The sequence below is a fragment of the Malus domestica genome, chromosome 10, assembly GCF_042453785.1.
Source record: "Malus domestica chromosome 10, GDT2T_hap1".
Classification (NCBI taxonomy): Eukaryota; Viridiplantae; Streptophyta; class Magnoliopsida; order Rosales; family Rosaceae; genus Malus; species Malus domestica.
The window spans coordinates 26,428,767-26,453,184 of NC_091670.1; the positions used below are offsets into that span (position 1 = coordinate 26,428,767).

Consider the following 24,418-nt stretch of genomic DNA (forward strand, 5'->3'; position numbering starts at 1 on the left):
GGTTTTTCTACTACGCATCAATGTATACATTCAAATCACAAGTTACATTTGAATCTTTTAGATTGAACTAATACACTGATGCATTGGGATCACCTAGAAGTTACTTTAGTCATTAAATTTTTAATTTAGTCAATTTAATCACTATATAATACCGAAAATTTGACAAAAACAAAAATTTTCACGCATTTATTAGTATTAGGAGCAAAAACAAATTTTACATCATGATTCTATACATAAATTAATTCAATTGATTAATTCAATTGATAAAGTAGTGCCCCTTTTGTTATGCTTAAGTTCGAACCGCCTCGTGTTATGCTTAAGTTCGAACCGCCTCGCTGTAAATTAGAGTATCATTTTCTAAAATAAAAATAAAATAAAAATTACATCTCGAGGAAAATATTTCAATTTTCCTAGGGTTTTCGCTCCCACCCTCCCATATATAAACAGAACAAACTCGGCCCTCACAGTAAGCCCGAGAAAAAGAAAGAACTCTCACGGCCTCGTTCGCCCTCGCTCACAAAACCTCCCGGCGGGACTCTAGGGTTTTCAGAGACCTCATCACTCTTGGTCGACTGCAACCATGGCGACCACCACCGCCGCGGCCCCGCGCCAGCTCTCTCAGAAAGAGGCTGACATCCAGATGATGTTGGCCGCCGAAGTCCATCTGGGCACCAAAAACTGCGATTTCCAGATGGAAAGATACGTCTTCAAGCGCCGCAATGACGGTACACTCTCATCTCCTCCCATTTTTTCAGATATAGTCCTGTTTTTTCGGTTTTATTTATACTTTTGCAATGCATATTTATCAAAATAAATATTAGATTACTGGTTTTGTTTGTATTTGGAATGATGGGCAATATAATTTGTTTTGTCAGATCTGTTGTTTGGATAGTTTAGAGGATTATTTGTTTCTGAAGGTTCATTTTTGTTTCTGTAATTTTCTTTCAATTTGATATGCATTTGTGCCGATTTTGAACTGATTTATTTGGTTCAGTTTACTTGGTTCTACAAAATTAGATGGTTTAATACCAATTGATTGTGTTTCGGGACTGTTTTGTACAAGAAACTCAAATTTGGCATGCGTGTGATCAGCGGTTGTGGAGCACAAGAGTGTGCTACTCTGTGTTATTGTTCTCCCTATTGTTTCGTTAGCTGTTGATTTGTTTCAGGAACTAAGCTGTCGTTTATTGAATTGGCATTTTAGTGCTTAATTACTGCTTTGGTTATTCTTAGGGATTTACATTATCAATCTTGGGAAAACTTGGGACAAGCTTCAGATGGCTGCCAGGGTGATTGTTGCGATTGAGAATCCTAAGGATATCATTGTACAATCAGCAAGGCCCTATGGACAGAGGGCTGTCCTGAAATTTGCTCAGCACACTGGTGCTAATGCTATTGCTGGAAGGCACACGCCTGGTACTTTCACAAATCAGCTCCAGACGTCGTTCAATGAGCCCCGTCTCCTCATTCTGACTGACCCACGAACTGATGCTCAGGTGATGGTCATCTTTTATTTTTAATGTCTTTGTATGTTCATTTTTAGACTGCTAGTTGATGTCCAGGGTTTGTGCAAGTGCTATTATGTAACTCTCTTATTTCCCAATTTTGTTCTGCTTGTTTTTCTTTTTGTGTTCTAATAATTGTTATGTGCCTGCAGCCAATTAAGGAGGCTGCTTTGGGAAACATACCCACCATTGCTTTCTGTGATACTGATTCCCCTATGCGTTATGTTGATATTGGCATCCCTGCGAATAACAAGGGGAAGCACAGCATCGGATGTCTTTTCTGGCTCCTAGCAAGGATGGTTTTGCAGATGCGTGGTTCCCTCCGTCCAGGGCTTAAGTGGGATGTCATGGTAAACACGGAACATTTCTATTGATTTTGAAATTTATGCCTTGGCCTTTGTGCGTTATTTGTAAGTTACTCGAGGGATCTGTTGAGACATATTCTCTAAAGTTCTAATCATTGCCCAAAATTTCTGTTTGCAGGTTGATCTCTTCTTCTATAGAGACCCTGAGGAGGCCAAGGAAAAGGAAGATGAAGATCTTCCTCAAATCCCAGATTATGGAACTGCAGATTATGCTGCACCTGGTATCATCGGGGCTGATCAATGGCCTACCCAAGTTTCTGATGCTCCATGGCCAACAGATACCCCTACAACTATCCCGGCAGTTCCTGTTGTTGGCTGGACCGCAGAACCAGGTTTCACTTGTTAACCATTTAACCGTTGTAAATTGTGTTAGAATCATCACATTTTTGTTGTATTACCTTGTTCGATTCTGCAGGCTGTGAGAAATATTTGAGCTTAATCACATTTTATGTTATCAAGTATGCATCTGTTTTTGGTCAGTTGTACCTTTTCTGACACATGTTTGTTTCTTCCCTATCTTGTTTATGTTTGAGTGCAGGCGCAGTAGGAGGAGAGTGGGATTCGATTCCTCCAGCACAAATTCCTGCTGCCGCGGTTGAAGGTGTTGTTCCTCCTCCTAGTCGCTGGGAGTGAGGAATTTTTGAAGGGGTGCTCTTCACAATGTCGTTGAATCCGTAGTCAGCTAGATTTTCTTTTCTCGTTTGGGATTTTCTAAAAGGATTATGATAATGCCATTTTGAAAAAATGGATTGTTTTTGAAGCCGTTGAGTTTAGATTTGAAAAAATGGATTGTTTCTGGAGGGCTAGACAATGTTACCATTGAATTATTTCTTTTAATTAATTTATCGTAAATCTGTACCAAAAGAATTACATCTTGAACATTCATCTTTTGACTAAACGTGGTTGGGGTTGCGGAAAATTTTGTCCGTGGCCCTGCGGGCTGCCTATTTCTATCCTACCCTTGGACTATATGTGCATAATCTCCTACAACCTGATTTCATTAGGGCTAATGTGGGCATATGTTTTGTCATTTGTAGGGCTAATGTGGGCATATGACTCTTGGCTGCCTAAGACCGTCCCCGATGGGGTTTTATCTTTCATGAAATTGATATATTTAAAGTCTTAGTGAGAAATTTTATCTCTAATGGGTTGGAAAGTAGGGTTAGGTCTATCAGACCATCTTCAACCGAGGGTCATAGGGCTTGTTTTAGCCCTGTCACAAAAAACCGTCTTCAACCGAGGGCTATAGGGCCAAACATAATTTATTATTTAAATTTAAAAACTACAACTTAAATTTAAAAACAACAATTTAAATTTAAAAACTACAACTTATATTTAAAAACTACAACTACAATTTAAAAATGACAAATTTAAAAAAAAAAATTTTTTTTTGTGAGGAATGATGAATGAATAGTTTAGGTATTTATAGGAAAAAAAAAAGAATTTTTGAGAATTAAAAAAGAACAAAAAACAAAAAGGCCCCACAAACCTTAAAAAAAAAAAATTTTTTTTTTTTGAAACCAACGGTAACTGGTGCCAGCTAGCCGTTGGATTCAAAATTTTGAATAACAAATCCTGTTGGTTAAATATAATAAATGTATTCATGTCGTTTATAACCGACATGATTATGTGGTTTATGGCCAGCCCTCCAGCCATCTTCGATCCTGTGGGGCCCTCCCAGATTCCAAAGCCCTCTGGCCTAGCCCTCGGTTGGAGACAGTTTTCAGGCTATTTTCGGCCATCTGGCCCTCTGGACCCTTCGGTTAGAGATGACCTCACTTATATTAGCAACTTTCTTCCTTGCATAGCAAAAAATTAGGTTATATCTAGCTTCAAAAGGCAGTAGGCCCACGAGAAAAGTAGCTACCTATGTGAGTCAAATTCTGGCAAGTATTTTTGCTCATCATCATAACTATAGTGTATGTTCACCATATACATAATCATTTGCCACGGGTCCTTTCATCTAATTATAGTTAACTTCCACATTAAATGTTATTTTTTCAATTTTGTAAAAATAAACTATAGTTAGATTAGATGAAAGGACACGCGGCAGATGATTAGATGTATGGTAAACATACACTATAGTTTATGGTTGTGAGCAAAAATGCTCCCCAAATTCTGCCACTCTCCCCCCACTTGCGAATACACTTAAACCCAAGGTTCTCCATTCTATTTGTATGTTTAATGCTTAAGACATAAAATGATATTAGATGTTCTACTAAAAGGGCTTACTTATATTAATTTCCAAATAAAAAACACTCTACATTTTAAAATGACATAGAAAGTTTAGAGACCTAAACCAAAAACATAAATAAATTGCAAGGGCATTACAATTTAGTTATGAGACAAAATCTTATCTTATCTAATTTCATAGAAACAAACCAATGGATAAGATTGAGATAAGAGAACCCAATCCAATGGTTCATAAGTGATAAAATCTAACTTTGTCAAAATTTGGATTTTTTTTTAGGTTGAACTGTTTATATATATATATATATATATATATTATATTTTTTTTTGAGATAACACGTCCAAAAATCAACTTAAGAAAAGTTAACAAAAAATAAAAGTTATCCTGTAATCAAATTACTACTTATATATATATATATATATATATATATATATATATATATATATATCCCCATAGCCCGAAAGTAAATAGCCCCTCATTCGGAGATATTTTTTTTAATAGAGCTCCAAAGGTTCCTCGGAGCTTCAAAATGGATTATATCCACCATTTTTTCAATCCCATATAGAGCCCCTCATTAAAAATGCCGTAATGGATGTGTAATTTGAATACGATGATGGTATGCTTGACGCTGACGCTTCTGTTCTTGAATAATGAGAAGGTTAGGACATATTTATTTACATGAAATCGAATTGAATCCATTCACATGTCCCATTACTTGCTTGAAAGACAAAATAGATTTAGGCAGCTTGATCGGATCATATGCCTTGCTTCTTCTGGCAGTCACCATACCACATTAATAATTTGGAACCCTTCTATATGAAAATTTGTGATTGTTCCCAAACCTAACACTCAGATCTATGCGACCAACAAAAATCACGTTGTTCTCCTCCTGATCACACAATGGAATAGCAGTCAAACTACCTAATTTGGTATTGTATATGATATAAACCATCAAATCTAGTTATTGTTGCCTGCCTCGAGAGACACAAGGTCGAAGAGTTCCAAACATTTCTGCATGCGCCTCCCTATAAGAGCAACGTACAAGTTCCGGCTAGGATAATCGTTTGCAAACTACGATACTTCAAGTCATGCCTTTGGCTATATGATTGAAATTCAAATGACTATAAAGTTTTGAGAAGCGTGACAAGTACTGATGGGTCAGGACAAACCCAAAGTCTTAGTGCTTATGTTATTCCTCCTGATCCTGCTCCTACTTTGTTCAATGCTGCTTTGCATTGGTCTCAAGTATATTGTACAAATCGCAACAAATGCACGCGTTCTGTTATTTGATGTGTTCAATGAAATAATATTTGGTGAGGTCCTAATGTCTCTCTTCTCATTGATTGGAACCGTTGAACATTGAGAGTATTTTTATCATTTTATCATGTGTAATGCTTTTCATGGATTTTTATCTTGAAAGCCTTGTGTTTCTTGACCAACCCAATGTTCTAGATATAAGAATTTTATTGAGAATTGTGATTGAAAAAAAAAAAAAAAAATTGACTAAAATGATCATTAAAATGAATATGTCGTCGTCGACATTTATTAATTTAATCTGTTTAACAATTCAGTTTTGATTTATGATCATTTTATGTAAGAGATACTTACGAAGAATGAATTGAACTCCAAATCTGAATTACTCTTAACTAACTAAGTTACAAGTCCTTTCATAATTAGAAAACTTTTTATATGAAAACTGACACGTTTCAATCAAGCAGTCCCCATCTCTTCTGGTGCCTTTTTAATTGGTCGTCCTGTTTCGTGTTTTAACTTTGTCCCATGCATTGTACAGTACATGATGTCAATGTTTTTCCCTTTTGGATATCCTCTAATTTCGCCACCACGACTTATTCCTTCATTTCCATCCCATATTTTGGTAAGGTTGGCATGAATAGACCAAACCTCAATTATTCACAAACATACAAGACACTTTCTTTATCCTTAATTGCTTATAATTTGGTATGAGTGTGCAATAACGCCTTATCAAATGATGTAGTTACTGGTGTAGAAGATGCAATCGGTCACGTCCATAGTTATCGAATATGCATTGGAGAAGTTCAACGGACTGACTCGGATTTGATATAAGTTCAACCATTTCAATTGGTAAAGGTAATATGCTCGTTCTTCAGCACTCACGCTCAAATTCTACTATCACAAATTAGAATAATTTACGATATAGTTATGATATGTTAGTAAGTAATTTGATGCTTCTCTCCTTGAGTAATTAGAAGTATAAAGGGACAAAGAATAAGAGTCCCCATGACTTTGACTAGGAAAGAGTAAGTGCAAAGGAAGAATCGAAAGTGGAAGAATCTCACAATAATGAACGATAGAGGGAGGCCAAGAGTATGAAAATGTTGTAGCACAAGATAATGCGTGTACGTACAATTATGTTCATCAAAATCAAAAGTAAATTAGTATTTTGACGCGGAATTTTAAAAATACGCATTCCTACATTTACGCCGATTATATATATGTTATGTATGCACAAATTTTTCTTTTTACGTTTTTTTGAGTTATTTGTACAAGTGTTAAAATGTGATTTGCAAGAACGAAAAAATGACTATTTCCAGAAAGAGTTTTCTTTTGCTCCATTAGCCTTTGATAGTATATAACTGGTGTGCTCTCTCGTCCAATGAATACGTTCACAAAAAGAGGAGGAATCTTCAATGGACCACAACCCTAGTTGTAAATTGCCACCGCACTCCCCCATTCAATACGTTCACATTCTTCTCGTTTTTGCATTTCAGTTCGTTTTTGTATTTCTCAATGTGACAAAAATACGGCTCGGTACACCAATTGTTATAATATAAGTGGTTGGATACTTGAAAACACTCATATTATAACACTTGGTGTATTGAGCTGTATTCCTGCCACATTGAAAAATCTCTCCAAAACAAGACTGTTTGCAGCCATTCAATCGTTATTTGGAACCATCCTTATTGGTATTTGCTTTTGGCCTTATTTCAAGGTCAGAAGTGAGTAAAGGAGCTCATTGGATTGTAGTGAAACAATCCAGCTTCAATAATGTTGATTGTTGGGTTGGTAAATCATCAAACGTTCATGGTTTTTGTGATTTTTGTGTGTGGTTGAGGAAAGAAGGGTAGAAGTTGCCACTTCTTTGCAGTGTGGCATTATTACATTACATGTAATCGGGAATATATATCTCTCACTTATCGCGTGATGAGTTGGATAGAGAGCTGGTGCAGAATCAGATCAAGAGATGAGGATATATCCGTAATTACACCCAAGTTCTCTCTTGTGCAGGCCATTTCTGTCGTGCATTGTGTGTAGTGCAAAGTTATCTAAGTAACATGTTTTTGAGAACCATCTGCTAGAACCATTCAACGAAACAAAACAAAGAATTTTCGTGTACAAGATATATAAAGCTTGATTTTTTTATTTCTTCTTCATGGCTAGCTCTTCAACTTGAAATCTCTGGAAGATAAAACGCGAACATACAAAACGGGGATTGAGAATGAACACATGATGCTCGGTGTTGCTTAAGTAGTACGCTATACTAACAACCCGAGCTCTGGAAATAGGTGAAGAATTTACAAATATGGTGAAAGAGGAGGATTCACCATCATGCAGTATGTGTGAGATTTACAGCTCTGTTCAGTCGATCAAGAATGCCACTAGCTTTCCTCTTAGCCCTTGAAGTTCCATTCTGTGCAAGCTCGGTTATTGTTCCATAAGCGTTTTCTTCTTCCCTAATTTCCCTCCACTTGGTTCGATCATTCAAACAGATTGTGTGAAGGATTGCAATGCAATTCTCCTTGTTGCGTCCACAATTGGTCTCCCTGATAACACGGAGCAAGCAAGAAACGCCTCCAAGCTCTCCCATTTCCTCCACAGCCTTTGGATGGCTTGAGAGCATTGCAAGGATGGCCAACAACTCATCAACATGCACACGGTTAGCTATCTTCTTCAGAATCGTCTTCACTGCCCCTTCTCTCACAGCTCTTGCCTTGTTCTCATGAGTGATGCACAGATTGAAAATCGCAGAGGCAACATCTTTCATAACTAATGGATGACCCTCATCTAGGAGAGCGATGAGTGGCCTTAGGGCACCTGATTTCCCAATAAGTGCCTTGTTGGAATCAAGAGCTGACAAAGTGAAAAGGGCTGCAGCTGCATTGCTCCTTGTTTGAATGGTCCCCGATCGCAATGCTTCCATAAGTAAAGGAATTACCATTGGAGTTTCTGCCACAAGTTTCTTGTTGTTGTCATGGATTGACAGATTCAAGAGTGTGGTGATCACATCTTCTTGGAGTTCCGGATGAATACCATCTTCAAACTTGCCTTCAGATAGAGGACTGAGCAACTGAGGAATGGCATGTGTAGACTCGCTAAAAAGTGCCCGGAAAGAAGGCATCCTCTTCGTCAACATCCGAAGCTCCTTTGCAGCTTCTTTCTGCTCAGGAAATGTCGAAGACATCTTCTTGAGCAAAGAAAGAAAATGGTCGCGATCTGATTCTGTTATGCCATCCTCATTGACTAGGAGGACGGGATCCGACAATTCAATCCCTCGATCCTTACACCATTGCGATATCATTTCACGAACCAAGTGATTCGGTGTAAGGATTGTGTGTGTGAGCACTTGTTGCGTTCGGGGGCATATCCTGTTGCCGGCTTTTAGTCCTTTTTGGATGAATGGCCTATCATACGTCTGCCAATACAAAGAGTGAAAAATTCGACCTAATTAAGAACCCATCGAGCAACTTAAATCACGAATTACAAAAAAGTATACAAATGATATTATAAAAGTCAGCGGAAAATTAGCAGAACAGCATTCTTAGCAGAATTAATTCAAAAAATTAGCGGAATATTGTCAACATTTATTAACAAAACTCTACCCAATCAAGCAATTACTGCTTTAAATTCAAGTCGCAGAATCAGTAAAAAGACACACAGAACTTTAAATCCACCACTGTAACTCCAGAGGCCAACCACCGGAAAATTAAAATTACCACAAACAGTAAGAAGAACAGTAACCAAAGGAAGAAGACAATAAATCACCTTCCTTCTACGTGCCACACAAAATAAATCCTCAGAGCTCCGTATTTGGTTGCTGAGAAAGTGAAAAGGAAAAACAAAATAAAAAATTCTTATCTTTTCCTTGCCGACATTTTCTCAGCCCCAAAAGCCAGAGGACGAAGCAAAAATTGCAGAAACTCAAACCACACGCAAAAAGCTTCAAAATTGGAATAAAAAACAAGAAGAAGAGCGCAAATTAACAGAACCCAATTCTCAAAAATCGAAACCAACCTCGCCTGTGGAAACAATCACAGGGTCTCTCATCAGCTCTTTCGAAAGCGGGCACCGGAACTCTTCCGGGCAAGAGAGGACATCTTTGAGCTTGAGAGAGAGCGATCTTTTCTTGAGCTTCAATTCTTTCAAAGCAGAGAGGGTGTCTCTGGCCTGATCGATTGTCTGGGTGGTGAAATCCTCGTCGTCGACAATTGCTTTCACCAGCCTCTGCAGCTCCTTCTTCAACTCCGCCGCCTTCGCCACCGCCGTCGGATCAGAGTCAAACACGCCCGTCTTTGCCATTACGGGGGTTTTTGGTGGGTTTCTGATTCCGGGGATGGGAAATGATCAGATGGAACTTTCGTTTCTGACAATGGAGAAGCAAAGGTGGAGGAGGATTGCAGTGGATGTCATTGTTGTCTGTGTTCTTCTGCTTTCTTCTGTTCTCACTGAAAGTAGCTGGAATATGACTGAGAATGAAACTGGAAAAAATTGAAGGAAACCACAAATAGTCAAATGCCAAAACCAGACGCAACACAAACGCATCCCACACTCCCACTCTCTCTCTCTCTCTCTCTCTCTCTCTCTCTCTAAAAGTTATGAACTCGGTGGAGCTTCTGTTTCTTATAAATAATCTAATCCGAAATCTTAATCTGAAAGTTTCAACTTGTTACGGTTTCGTCACTCTGTTATTTTATCCATTTTTTAACTGTGATTAAGATGTTGTAGCCTTCGTCAACACGTTTAAAAGCTGAAAACAACTACCATTAGGAAATTAAGCTTGACCACCTTCTAAAACGCAAATTCCACAAACCATATTCTCAAATTTTATCAAACTAATCATTTCGTATTACAGTATAATATTAAAAAAAATTATTTTTATTTGTGACTGATAAGTCTTGGATTCATCTTAGTGTTACGATTGAGTAATGCTTGGTAAACTAATCTTTAGACCAAATTTGTAAATTTTGTGATGTGTTCCTAATAAAAAATAACATGTTAATCAACACATTATTTAATCATAAACAATTACGTCATATATTTTAAATAGATAATCTCTTAAGCATTACTATTATGATATATTGATATTAATCTTCACCTGTAACTGATAAGTCTTATGTTTAAATCTCATAAATAACAAGTTCAAAACTAATTTACCCCAGGTGTTCAAATGACTTTTATTTGTTGTTTTGGTGGTAGATTTTGGAAGACTTATAAATGAATAAGTGGCATTTATTCTTCCACAGCTCTCTCAATGACCAAGCGATAAATATAAAGTATCTGAATTTTAATTTGGGTGCTGGACTTACTTTAATGAATTCAGGAAAAAGAGCTTGAATTAATGAATTGTTTTGAAAATCAACTCATTTTCGGGATCAAAACTTTTGCACCCAATCTGGCAGTAACTTCTCTGTAGCTTCAATTTTGAGACCACACCCATTTTAGGTGCACAAGATTTGATCTCCTAGTTTTTGGTCCAAAGCTATTTGCCAATAGGCTTAGTTGGAGGAAGCGATCATGTTCTATTTATATATATTTGTAGTGAATTTGATATTAAATAAGTAAATATACTTATTTTCTTGTGAAAGAGGCACAAATTAGGTGTGTGATCGAGTTGTAAAATATTTCTCAAATATCTTGACGTTCGTTACCATTTGTTTTAAAAGGATTTTAATATTTTCTTTGAGCATGGTTATAATCCAACTCCATTGAAAAACAAGAAATCCAAAATTATACTCTAGTCTATATTTCTATAAAAGTCCATTGCTTCTTCTCTTGTTAATCTTTCAACGTACTGCTTTTGAAAAGTGTTCACTTGAAAATTTGAGATTAAAAGTAATTTCAGTGTTTCTTACAATTTTCCTTGATTGCTAATGAATATTTATCTTTTAATATTTGTAATTTCAACGCTCCATTTTCTTTCCTCCTTTGTTTTCCTCAGCCAACCATACAAGAAGCTAGGGGCTCATTTGGATATACTTTTAAAATTACTGAAAGTGTTTTTAGAAAAAATATTTTTTTTTGTTTCAAAAACACTTAAAGTGCTTCATGGAAGAAGCATAAGTTATGTGCTTCTTCCATGAAGCACTTTAAGTGATTTTTTAGAATTTACTTATATTTTTACTAACAATTGGTTCCAAAAGCATTTTCACCAAAAACGCTTTCAGTCATTTCAAAAGCATATCCAAATGAGAATTGTCACATCCCAGTCTTGGCTTTGCCGTAGCACGATATTGTCCACTTTGGTCTTCGGCCACACCTTCACGGTTTTATTTCTGGTAACTCAGACGAGAACTTCTCAGTGGATCACCCATCCTAGGATTACTCTCGCCCGAACTCGCTTAACTTCGGAGTTCCGATGGAATCCAAAGCCAATGAGTTCCCAAAAGGCCTCGTCCTATAGGAGGTGGACATGTACATATAAGGCACATAACCACATAACCCCCTCTCCGTTGGTCGATGTGGGATATTACAATCCACTCCCTTTAAGGGCCCGACGTCCTTGTTGGCACACTCGCACCGAACAACAAAGTGGCTTTGATACCATTCTATTACATCCCAGTCTCGAGTCCGCCGTAGCACGATATTGTCCGCCTTGGGACCTAGCCACGCCCTTATGGTTTTGTTTCTGGGAACTCAGACGAGAACTTCCCAATAGGTCACCCATCATAGGATTGCTCTCACCCGAACTCGCTTAATTTCGGAGTTCTGATGGAATCCAAAGCCAATGAGTTTCCAAAAGGCCTCATGCTATAGGAGGTGGGCATGTACATATAAGGCATATCATTATCTCTCCATTGGTTGATGTGGGATATTACAAGAATATCCATGCACCCTCGAAAAATCAATTCAAAAGAAGTGCATGCAGTGTTTCATCATAAATAAATAAAAATATACACAATACTTTATTAATTAAGCAGGATTTTATCACATTAATTGTATAATACAATGTTGGTAGTCTTTTAACATCAACTTTCGTCAAGCTTTGGTTGGAGACATTAAGATTCAAGAATAGTCTCGTACAACGCTATAAACCTTTACATAATTATAAACTAGCCGATTAGCACACACTTTGTGTCACAGCCCGTCCCGGAATGTTCTTATTAAAGACGTGAAATGACGGATTTGCCCTTAGCGGGTATTAAGGTACGTGGGTGTGACGTTAATTGGATTAATTTTATGAGTTTTGGATTAAAATTTTGGTTTATATTTTTGTGTGGTTAGGGATTAAAACTTGTATGTATGTTGGTTGGACCACACTCCCTGCTCTCTCTCCCCCGTACCTTCCCTCTCTCTCCTCCCTCACGACCCTCTCTCACCCTCTCTCACCCAAAACGTACGGTTCACACCAAAACCACCCACAACGTTGTGGATCGAGGTAACCAAGGTAAGAATCTTCATCCTTGAGATGTTTTGAGTTGATTGGTACTGGTTTTAGGACGTAGAACCTTCGATTTCACGTGAATCCGAAACCCCCCATTTTTTGTCACTGTTCATGCACACGTGAAATGTTGTGTTTCAGGAAATTCTAAGCTTATAGTGAGCTTAGTGAGGTCCCAAGGAAGCTCGGAGTGCTTCGTTTGAAGGATTTGGACGTCGGGATCACGAGGGTTAAGTTAGGCCGGTTTTGCTTGAATTTTTCTGGTGAGATTTAGTTGTTTTTGAAGCTTAAAAGTAGTGTATCGTGATTCTACATGTTTGGGGCTTCATTTTGGTATAAAATACGAAGAAAATGGTTGAGAAACGAAGGAGAACGAGACGTTCAAAGTTTGGCCGGAAACCGACCGCCAGAAAGTTCAGTCCGGCGAGCCCGAGGTTGAAGATGGTGCGCGTGGGGGCGCGTGTCCCCATGCCTGTCCTGGCGCGTGGGGGCGCGTGCGGCCTCCAAAATTTTTTCTAAAAATTACTCGACGTCCGTGACGTCGAGTAGGTCGATGTGGTATATTCATATACCCAAATTGAGCATCGTATGAGAAGTTATTTCGAATTGTTGGTTATGTGTTTAAATTAACGTTTTTATAGTTGTTTCGCATATAGGTGACACTTATCCCGAGGACGAGCGTATCCAGGGACGTCACGGGGGTTACGACCCATCGACTTATCAGTGAGTGGGCAGTTTTGTTTTCATATTACCTATATACAACTGTTTTTCCCAGAAAATGCGTTTATATGAAAATTATGATTTAAATTGCCATGCATGCAAATGTTGAGATATCTAGTTTGATAATCGATGCATATATATGTTAATTGACGCGGTGGACGCACAAGTGAGTTTTTATATTATTCAGATGAGTTATTTTATGAGAATTGCATTGAAAGTTCATAACCTGCACCCTAGGTGTTAGTGCTTATATTATTATTCACCACACCGCACGCTCGTCTTGGATCCAAGTAGGTGGATGTCGTACAGACCATGTGAGGGTTCCGACATGCTAGTCGTATAGATCACTAGATGTGATTCCGACTAGTGGGTGACCTTAGTTATGCGCGCTGATGATTGATGAGAGAAGCACTAGAGCGTATTTATACACCTTTCATCGTACAGACTACTATACGTAGTTCCGAGTGATGTGCAGTGTAGTGCCGTACAGGTCACAATTGGTGACTCCGGCAGGGCCGTATAGGTCACTGTGGTGACTCCGGCTGAGTGGGATGTTGAGCTTTAGAATCAGCCGTACAGGACCATTGTAGGGTCTCCGGTTGATTTATTATTTCACCTGATTGATATTGATGCATTTCAGACTATATTTGGCATGGCGTGGCATATTATTTCTGATATGTTATGTTGATGGATATGAGCTGAGTTTTGATGATATGTGTATATATATGTTTATATACTATTTTTCTGGGAAAGTATACAGGTTTTACGGTGAGGGGTTAGAAATGTTTTAAATGAAATGTTTTGGAAAATCTTTGATTTTACTGACCCACTCATCTTTGTTTTGCGCCCCTCCAGGTTCTAGTTAGCGGTTGGTGGCTCTCGAGGTCTTTTTCGGCATTCTGACAGACGTTCTGCATGTAGGACTCACCTGCGGGTGATGTATTTTTATTTTGGTCATACTTGACTGCACTTAAACCTATGCTCTGAATTTATGTGTTTACCTTATAACTCATCCTTTTATTCTAGTAGGTGGTTCTACCAGAGATTGGTTGAATTCCTTCATTTTCTGTTATATCTTGCTTCCGCGTCGCACTTTTGGTTACGTCACGCTCACGTGACGGCCAGCACGCCTTGATCCTCTGGGTCGGGGTGTGTCAGTTTGGTATCAGAGCCTAGGTTGCAGTCCTGTATAATTGTTAATGCTTTAATGATCTTTTGATGTTTTCTGTCAGAATTATGCCGCCTCGTAGAGAGCGTAGGGAGTCCCGCCGTACTCATGAACCTAATTTCCCGGATATCACTCAGTTAGGGGAAGCAATGGCCCAGACTTTTCAGAATGCAATCCGTCCTCCTCCCCCACCTCAGAAGACACCCTTGGAAACCATGTACAATTTGAAACTGGATCGTTTTATGGGTAATAAAGGTCACGAGGGGGCAGAGAAATGGCTAGATCATATTGAAAAGACATTTCAGGTAATGCAAAGTCAGGGGAACTTTCCGGCTGATAGGTGGGTTGAGACCACTACCTGGTTTTTGGGTCGAGAGCCGGCAGGTTGGTGGAGGAATCAGATGCAGTTTATGTCCCCAGCTATGGCATCTGATCGGGAAGTATTTAAAGATAATTTCAAGAAAAGATTTGTCCCCCCAGAGTATATTGATCGCAAGAAACAGGAATTTACTCGATTGAAACAGAAGAATATGACAGCTCATTAGTACTATAGAAAGTTTACTGATTTGTCTCGTTATGACCCTGATACAGCTTGTAATCAGGGAGAGATGCTTCGACGTTTCAAGTTGGGATCTAAGAAAAAGTGGCGGACTTTTGCCATTGCACTTCCCTGCGTCGATTATCATGAGTTTTTCGAGATTTTGGTTAGGATGGAGGACTCTGATAATCTTCCCAGTGAGAGTGAGGATGACGAGGACAAGAATGACGGTCAGAAGAAGGATGATAAAGGTAAGGGTATCTCTATTCCGGGACCTCGCAAAACACAGAATTTTAAGAAGAGTGGAGCCAGTTCGAGTTCTTCTAGTGGTGGATATAGTATTACTGGCCCGAGGAGAGGTGGTGGTAGATTTTCTGGTGGGCCCAGATTTCAGAGGCAGAGGGATTCTGGTGGTGCTGGTGGTTCTGGCGCTCCGTGGTGCTGCCGTTGTAATTTTCGTCATCATGGTGAGTGTAGGAGAGGTAGTGGTGCTTGTTTTACTTGTGGGCAAATGGGACATCGGGCTTCTCAGTGTCCCCAGGGTCAGCAGAGACCGCAGCAGACCACTATACCACCTCCAGCGCCGATTCAGCAGAGCTTTGGACCGGGCAGTTATGGCCAGTCGGGTCGTGGTGGTGCCTACCAATACCAGGAGGATGCTGCTCCGTATGCTTCCGGACCTTATCAGTATCCCTAGGAGCCTTATTCTCAGACAAGGTATTCTCAGGACTTGGGGGTTATTCTTCTTATTCATCCATGCCAGTTGGTGGATCTCAGTGGCATCAGAGAGGTCAGCCCCGTCAGGGGGAAGTTGCTACTGGTGGTGCAGGATTATCTAGGCAGCCTAGTCAGTCAGGCCAGGGACGTGCTCCCCAGGGGCGAGGTAATCAAGGCAGTAGAGGTCGTGGTGGACGACAGCAAGCTCAGGGGCGTGTTAATCACATCTCACTGCAAGAGGCTCAGAACCATCCGGACTTGATCATGGGTACGTTAAATGTTCTTGGTCATTTTGCTAAGGTTTTGATTGATTGTTGTGCTACGCACTCTGCGATTTCTCATACGTTTGCTCAAATGACTCAACCTCACCCTTCACTTCTAGGATTTGATTTAGAGTTTGCCATGCCTAGAGAAGATAAATGTTATGTTGATAGTGTGTATCTTGGGTGTCCAGTAATGGTAGAGGGCATAGTTATGCCAGTTGATCTTATTCCGTTAGATATTGTGGATTTTGATGTGATTCTAGGGGCTGATTGGTTACATTATAATCGTGCCCATATTGATTGTTATGGTAAATCAGTTACTTTTTATCGTCCTGGACTACCCGAGGTTACTTTTGTTGGCGAAAGAAGTGGGGTGAGACATGGCGTTATTTCTGCCATAAGAGCAAGGAAATTATTATCGAAGGGTTGCTAAGGATATTTAGCACATGTGGTGTTAAATGATGTTGTTTCTCCTAGTATAGAAGAAGTTGGTGTGGTCAGACATTATCCTGATGTATTTCCTGATGATTTGCCGGGGCTGCCGCCAGACAGAGAGGTGGAATTCTCTATTGATTTGCTTCCAGGTACTGACCCTATATCTCTAACTCCTTATAGAATGGCTCCTGTTGAGTTGAGAGAATTGAAAATTCAGTTGCAAGAATTACTTGATAAAGGTTTCATTCAGCCTAGTTCGTCACCTTGGGGTGCTCCAGTATTATTTGTGAGGAAGAAAGATGGAACTCTGAGATTATGCATTGACTATAGGCAATTGAACCGAGTAACGATTAAAAACCGTTATCCATTGCCTCGCATCGACGATTTGTTTGATCAGCTGAAAGGTGCGTGTGTATTTTCTAAGATTGATTTGAGATCCGGTTATTATCAGTTGAAGATTAAAGAGGAAGATGTACCTAAGACAGCTTTCCGAACCCATTACGGACATTATGAATTTCTGGTTATGCCATTTGGGTTGACTAATGCACCTGCAGCTTTCATGAGGTTGATAAATGAGGTATTCCAACAATATCTTGATAAATTTGTTATTGTTTTTATTGATGATATTCTGGTATACTCTAAATCTAAATCAGATCATATCCGACATTTGAACTTGGTATTAAAGAAATTGATGGAGCATCAGTTGTATGCTAAGTTCAGTAAATGTCAGTTTTGGTTAACTGAAGTGGCATTTTTGGGGCATGTTGTATCGGCTCAAGGAATCCAAGTTGATCCTCAAAAGATAGCGGCAGTGGAGAATTGGGAGCAGCCTCGAACCGTCACTGAGGTACGAAGTTTTCTTGGTTTAGCAGGTTATTATCGACGGTTTGTTCAGGATTTCTCTATGATTGCTTTGCCGTTAACGAAGTTGACCAGGAAGGATGTTAAATTCGAGTGGGATGAGAATTGTGAGCGGAGTTTCCAGCAATTGAAATATTGCCTCACTCATGCTCCAGTATTGGTACTTCCTGATGATAGCGTTAATTTTGAGATTTACAGTGATGCTTCCTTGAATGGTTTGGGATGTGTTTTGATGCAGCATAATAGAGTGATTGCTTATGCTTCTCGACAGTTGAAAAATCATGAAAGGAATTATCCTACTCACGATCTTGAGTTAGCAACCATTGTCTTTGCTTTGAAGATTTGGAGGCATTATTTATATGGTGAGAAGTGTAAGATCTTCACTGATCACAAGAGTCTTCAGTATCTGTTTACTCAGCATGATCTTAATCTTCGTCAGCGAAGGTGGATGGAATTGTTAAGTGATTATGACTGTACTATCGAGTATCATCCGGGTCGTGCTAATGTGGTAGCTGACGCACTGAGTAGGAAACCTCAAGGTAGACTTAATGCCTTATATGCTAGCCGTGTTCCTCTTCTTGCTGAATTGAGGGCAACTGGAGTAAAGTTGGAGTTGGAAGATCGAAGTGGAGCATTTCTTGCTAGTTTTCAAGTCAGGCCAGTTTTGGTTGATCGTATACTCGAAGCTCAGATGGTGGATGAGGAAATTCAAGAAATGGTTCAGTTAAGAAGTGAAGGGAAAAAGAAAGACCTCAGGATTCGGGAATCAGATGGTATGCTTATGCAGGAAAATAGAATGTATGTTCCGAATAATGAGGAATTAAAGAAGGAAATATTGGATGAAGCGCATTGTTCAGCTTATGCGATGCACCCGGGAGGCACTAAAATGTATCATACCATTCGACCATTTTATTATTGGCCGGGTATGAAAAGGGAAATTGCTGAGTATGTGAGTAGATGTATTATTTGCCAGCAAGTTAAAGCAGAAAGAAAGAAGCCTTTTGGGCGAATGCAGCCACTTCCCGTTCCCCAGTGGAAATGGGAAAATATAACCATGGACTTCGTGTATAAACTTCCTCGTACACGAAACGGATTTGATGGTATTTGGGTGATTATGGATCGACTTACCAAGTCAGCGCATTTCATTCCAGTGAGGGAGAAGTATCCTCTGAATAAATTGGCTAGGTTGTTCATTACAAAGATTGTGAAGTATCATGGAGTTCCAGTGAATATTATTTCTGATCGAGACCCAATATTTACTTCTAAATTTTGGGTAGCTTTTCAGGAAGCTCTTGGTACGCAATTGCTTTACAGCACTGCTTATCATCCTCAAACTAATGGGCAATCAGAGAGGACGATTTAGACGTTGGAGGATATGTTGAGATCTTCAGTGTTACAATTCGGTGATTCCTGGCATGATCGTCTGGACTTGATGGAATTTGCCTACAATAATAGTTTTCACTCGAGCATTGGTATGTCACCATTTGAGGCACTTTATGGTAGGGCGTGTCGTACACCATTGTGTTGGTCTGAGGTTGGTGAAAGAGTGTTAGAAGGCCCAGAGATTGTGGATGAGACTACTCAAAATATTCAGGTGATTAAGTCTAACCTGAAAACAGCCCAAGATCGACAGAAGAGTTTAGCTGATCGACATGCCACTGATCGAGTGTATAATGTGGGCGATTGGGTGTTTTTGAAATTGTCACCTTGGAGAGGTGTGGTACGATTTGGAAAAAGAGGGAAGCTAAGTCCGAGATACATTGGACCCTATGTGATTACTGAAAGAGTTGGTGAAGTTGCCTACCGGTTGGAGTTGCCTCCGGAATTATCTAAGGTCCATAATGTGTTCCACGTCTCTATGCTTCGACATTATATTTCTAATCCTTCTCATGTGATCCCTCCTCAACCGCTAGAGATTAATCCGGATTTGACATATGATGAGGAACCAGTCACTATCTTGGATTCGAAAGATAAGGTTTTAAGAAACAAGACGGTGAGTTTGGTGAAGGTGTTGTGGAGGAACCATTCCGTAGAAGAAGCTACCTGGGAGACAGAAGATCGTATGAGAGAGATGTACCCAAGATTATTCTATGGGTATTAAGTGGTTTAATTGGTTATGGGAATTTCGGGGACGAAATTCTATAAGGAGGGGAGATTGTCACAACCCGTCCAGGGATGTTCTTATTAAGGACGTGAAATGATGGATTTGCCCTTAACGGGTATTAAGGTACGTGGGTGTGATGTTAATTGGATTAATTTTACGAGTTTTGGATTAAAATTTTGGTTTATATTTTTGTGTGGTTAGGGATTAAAACTTGTATGTATGTTGGTTGGACCACACTCCCTGCTCTCTCTCTCTCTCCCCCGTACCTTCCCTCTCTCTCCTCCCTCACGACCCTCTCTCACCCTTTCTCACCCAAAACGTACGGCTCACACCAAAACCACCCAAAACGCTGTGGATCGAGGTAACCAAGGTAAGAATCTTCATCCTTGAGATGTTTTGAGTTGATTGGTACTGGTTTTAGGACGTAGAACCTTCGATTTCACGTGAATCCGAAACCCCCCATTTTTGGTCACTGTTCATGCACACGTGAAATGTTGTGTTTCAGGAAATTCTAAGCTTATAGTGAGCTTAGTGAGGTCCCAAGGAAGCTCGGAGTGCTTCATTTGAAGGATTTGGACGTCGGGATCACGAGGGTTAAGTTTAGCCGGTTTTGCTTGAATTTTTCTGGTGAGATTTAGTTGTTTTTTAAGCTTAAAAGTAGTGTATCGTGATTCTACATGTTTGGGGCTTCATTTTGGTATAAAATACGAAGAAAATGGTTGAGAAACGAAGGAGAACGAGACGTTCAAAGTTTGGCCGGAAACCGGCCGCCGGAAAGTTCAGTCCGGCGAGCCCGAGGTTGAAGATGGTGCGCATGGGGGCGCGTGTCCCCGTGCCTGTCCTGGCGTGTGGGGGCGCGTGCGGCGTCCAAAATTTTTTCTAAAAATTACTTGACGTCCGTGACGTCGAGTAGGTCGATGTGGTATATTCATATACCCAAATTGAGCATCGTATGAGAAGTTATTTCGAATTGTTGGTTATGTGTTTAAATTAACGTTTTTATAGTTGTTTCGCATATAGGTGACACTTATCCCGAGGACGAGCGTATCCAGGGACGTCACGGGGGTTACGACCCATCGACTTATCAGTGAGTGGGCAGTTTTGTTTTCGTATTACCTATATACAACTGTTTTTCCCAGAAAATGCGTTTATATGAAAATTATGATTTAAATTGCCATGCATGCAAATGTTGAGATATCTAGTTTGATAATCGATGCATATATATGTTAATTGACGCGGTGGACGCACAGGTGAGTTTTTATATTATTCAGATGAGTTATTTTATGAGAATTGCATTGAAAGCTCATAACCTGCACCCTAGGTGTTAGTGCTTATATTATTATTCACTACACCGCACGCTCGTCTTGGATCCAAGTAGGTGGATATCGTACAGACCATGTGAGGGTTCCGACATGCTAGTCGTATAGATCACTAGATGTGATTCCGACTAGTGGGTGACCTTAGTTATGCGCGCTGATGATTGATGAGAGAAGCATTAGAGCGTATTTATACACCTTTCGTCGTACATACTACTATACGTAGTTCCGAGTGATGTGCAGTGTAGTGCCGTACAAGTCACAATTGGTGACTCCGGCAGGGCCGTATAGGTCACTGTGGTGACTCCGGCTGAGTGGGATGTTGAGCTTTAGAATCAGCCGTACAGGACCATTGTAGGGTCTCCGGTTGATTTATTATTTCACCTGATTGATATTGATTCATTTCATACTATATTTGGCATGGCGTGGCATATTATTTCTGATATGTTATGTTGATGGATATGAGCTGAGTTTTGATGATATGTGTATATATATGTTTATATACTATTTTTCTGGGAAAGTATACAGGTTTTACGGTGAGGGGTTAGAAATGTTTTAAATGAAATGTTTTGGAAAATCTTTGATTTTACTGACCCACTCATCTTTGTTTTGCGCCCCTCCAGGTTCTAGTTAGCGGTTGGTGGCTCTCGAGGTCTTTTTCGGCATTCTGACAGACGTTCTGCATGTAGGACTCACCTGCGGGTGATGTACTTTTATTTTGGTCCTACTTGACTGCACTTAAACCTATGCTCTGAATTTATGTGTTTACCTTATAACTCATCCTTTTATTCTAGTAGGTGGTTCTACCAGAGATTTGTTGAATTCCTTCATTTTCTGTTATATCTTGCTTCCGCGTCGCACTTTTGGTTACGTCACGCTCACGTGACGGCCAGTACGCCTTGATCCTCTGGGTCGGGGTGTGTCACTTTGTGTGTGTGTGAACAATTTCATTTTATTTTTTTATTTATTAAGGAGTGTGATTAGTTTTTAAAATTTTAAAAAGAGTATGAAAAAATGATCGTGAGACAATTTCTCTAAATTTAAAAAAAAAGAGAATGAAAAAATGATGGTGGGACAATTTCTCTTAATAAGTGCATATTTTATCTTAATATTATATAAATTTTTTTAAAAAGAGTATGAAAAAATGATGCTGGGACAATTTCTCTTAATAAGTGCATATTTTATCTTAATATTATATAAATTAAAAAAAAAGAGTATGAAAAAATGATGGTAGGACAATTTCTCTTAGTAAGTGCATATTTTATCTTAATATTACATAATTACTGTTTTGTCCTTCTTATGTAAATATTGTGTATCAAAATTGAGGGTAAAATAGGAAAAATAGGGATATGATTGTCATTTTCTCAAAGTATACAAAATTACTATTTTGCCCTCATTATGTAAGTATTGTGTATCAAAGTGAGGGAAAAATAGGAAAAAATGGGGCAAAAAGTTAACAAGGAGGGTTCTCTTAATAATAGTATAGATAATAATAAAACCTTTATTTGTTTAAAGTCAAATTATTATAATAATTTGTAGTAAGGAGACGCAGAGGGTTTGAACCGACACATTAGATTCACGAATTTTTTTTATCCTTAATGTATTTGTAAACATTATTAATATTTATAGTCTGTTTTACTATTTTATATTTGGTAAACCATTTTACTATTTATAAACAATTTCAGTAATTTTAGAATGAAATTTTGGAATGAAAGTAAAAGGTATTATTCGATTCTCCATTACCCCATTCTTTTAGTTCAACTTTCAATTGGTTATTATTACTCTCATCTTTCAGTACCACAACCACATTTTTTGTGCACATGATATGTTTGACAATGCTTCCTTCGAACTCTAGTGTCTATCACTTTCAAAACTACAAGTAAAACATAAATAAAGGGATGCAAAATATTGAGTTGAGTGGCATCAAAGATTTGAACAAAACATGGAGAGAAATAAAGGGGTCATTTTTTTAAAATTATTTTAAGGCATTTTAGTCAAAATGATTTCTAAGATTTGCATAACTTCTCACTTTGGTCCTTGAGAATTTGAAATCGTTCTAGAGTTTGTTTACTGTCAATCATTTTGGTTATTCCATGAAAAATCTTTGTTAAATAGAGACCAAAATGACAAAAAGATCCTCAATACAATGATCCAAAATGATTTGACAAAAATTGAGTTATTTTTGTCATTTTTTTCTCATTTAACAGAGCTTTTTTCACGGATAGAACAAAATGATTGACGGTGGGCAAAATCAATGACCAGTTCTATCGATTTTAAATCTTAAAGACCAAATTCAAGAGTTATGATAATCTCAAAGATCATTTTAACAAAAAATCCATATTTTAAAATAGTTAGTACATACAAGTGACTTTTAATGTCCATCGTCGCAACTGCTACACTAATGTTATCACTTCATATTAATATAGTGTATACATTTAAATTATACCTTAAGTTGAAGACATCATTCATATAATAACATATGAATTAGTAACATTATGTAATCGTAATTGGAGCCAAATAGGCCCCATCGTCTATATAGTCACTGAATACATGGGATGTACAGCTGGAATGACGCGTAAGAAAACTTGCTCACTACTGTGCCACACTGCTTGCACATTACTCATCTGAGCCAACTCACTCTCACAGTTTATTTCTCAGTCATACAAGTTATAACGGATGAATAGTTATGGTCTCGTGGGCAACAGTATCCATCAAGATATGCAAATTGTATTAATATTGCACAGATATAGCTGGTTCTAATCGCATGCTTCCTGTCCTACGCGCTGAGTTTTTCCGAATTTATTTGGATATTTCTTTATTTTTATCTAGTTGGGAGCAAGGAGGGGGCCAAGGCTGCTATGGGAATTTGCATCATTGCATGTGGGAGGGAGGGAGGTGGACATGTGTGATTTGATGAGGGTGTCAACACAAAGAAATATTAAGTGTTATAATATGATTTGTAGAAAATTTATGTTTTAAGTTTTTAACCATGGAGTATCAAGTTGTGTTTCTGATACACTGAAAAATATATCGTCAATACGTGTCATTCGATTTCCATTACACACAGGTAGAGAGAGGAGAGGCCTTATTCACCTTCCTCTTCCTAGATAAAAGGTTTTTCAAGGTCGATGACCACCCGATTCATGACAATTTGTAATTCATGGCTCTGCCATGTGGTGCAGGAAACTAGGGGAGGGACCAAAAAAAGAGAATATGGAATTGGATCCCCTCTTTAGCAACTGATGGGGATCCTTGTGACCACACAATACGAGCTGTTGGATTTTGATCCAACGACTACAAACAGGGGGTCCCTCTAAAAGTATAACAATTGTAGCCGTTGGATCAAAATCCAACGGCCCGTGTTGTGTGGTCATGAGGATTCCCACCATTTGCTCAGGAGGGGATCCAATTCTAGAGAATACACCTAGGTTTAGGTTCATTTGCTGACAAACAATATATTGAAAAGTTTGTTATGTTTCAGTCACAAACAGAGAGAAACTTACTTTGAAATGATGTTATTGTAACAGTATATTTTCAAACCAATCATATAGTATTATGTGTTTTGACTTTCCTACATAACGTACATAACAATACACAATA

General features: G+C 38.8%; 2 protein-coding genes across 3 annotated transcripts; one reads left to right on the plus strand and one right to left on the minus strand.

The window, feature by feature from the left end:
- The first annotated feature begins 91 nt into the window (after nucleotides 1-91).
- Nucleotides 92-2,749, plus strand: LOC103412154 (small ribosomal subunit protein uS2-like). Its single transcript, XM_008350750.4, has 5 exons — nucleotides 92-725; nucleotides 1,234-1,496; nucleotides 1,658-1,855; nucleotides 1,989-2,202; nucleotides 2,409-2,749. The coding sequence occupies exons 1-5, from the start codon at nucleotides 581-583 to the stop codon at nucleotides 2,501-2,503; spliced, it is 915 nt and encodes a 304-aa protein (XP_008348972.1). The 5' UTR covers nucleotides 92-580; the 3' UTR covers nucleotides 2,504-2,749.
- A 4,692-nt stretch (nucleotides 2,750-7,441) lies between these two features.
- On the minus strand, nucleotides 7,442-9,978 carry LOC103412155 (U-box domain-containing protein 9). Of its 2 annotated transcripts, XM_008350752.4 has the most exons (3): nucleotides 9,333-9,915; nucleotides 9,084-9,135; nucleotides 7,442-8,733 (listed from the first exon to the last, which is right to left on the minus strand). In XM_008350752.4, the coding sequence occupies exon 3, from the start codon at nucleotides 8,617-8,619 to the stop codon at nucleotides 7,648-7,650; it is 972 nt and encodes a 323-aa protein (XP_008348974.3). In that variant the 5' UTR covers nucleotides 8,620-8,733; nucleotides 9,084-9,135; nucleotides 9,333-9,915; the 3' UTR covers nucleotides 7,442-7,647. The 2 variants fall into 2 exon arrangements, with proteins under 2 accessions (XP_008348974.3, XP_008348973.3); XM_008350751.4 differs by lacking the exon at nucleotides 9,084-9,135 and having other exon boundaries at nucleotides 9,333-9,978.
- Between the last annotated feature and the right edge of the window lie 14,440 nt (nucleotides 9,979-24,418).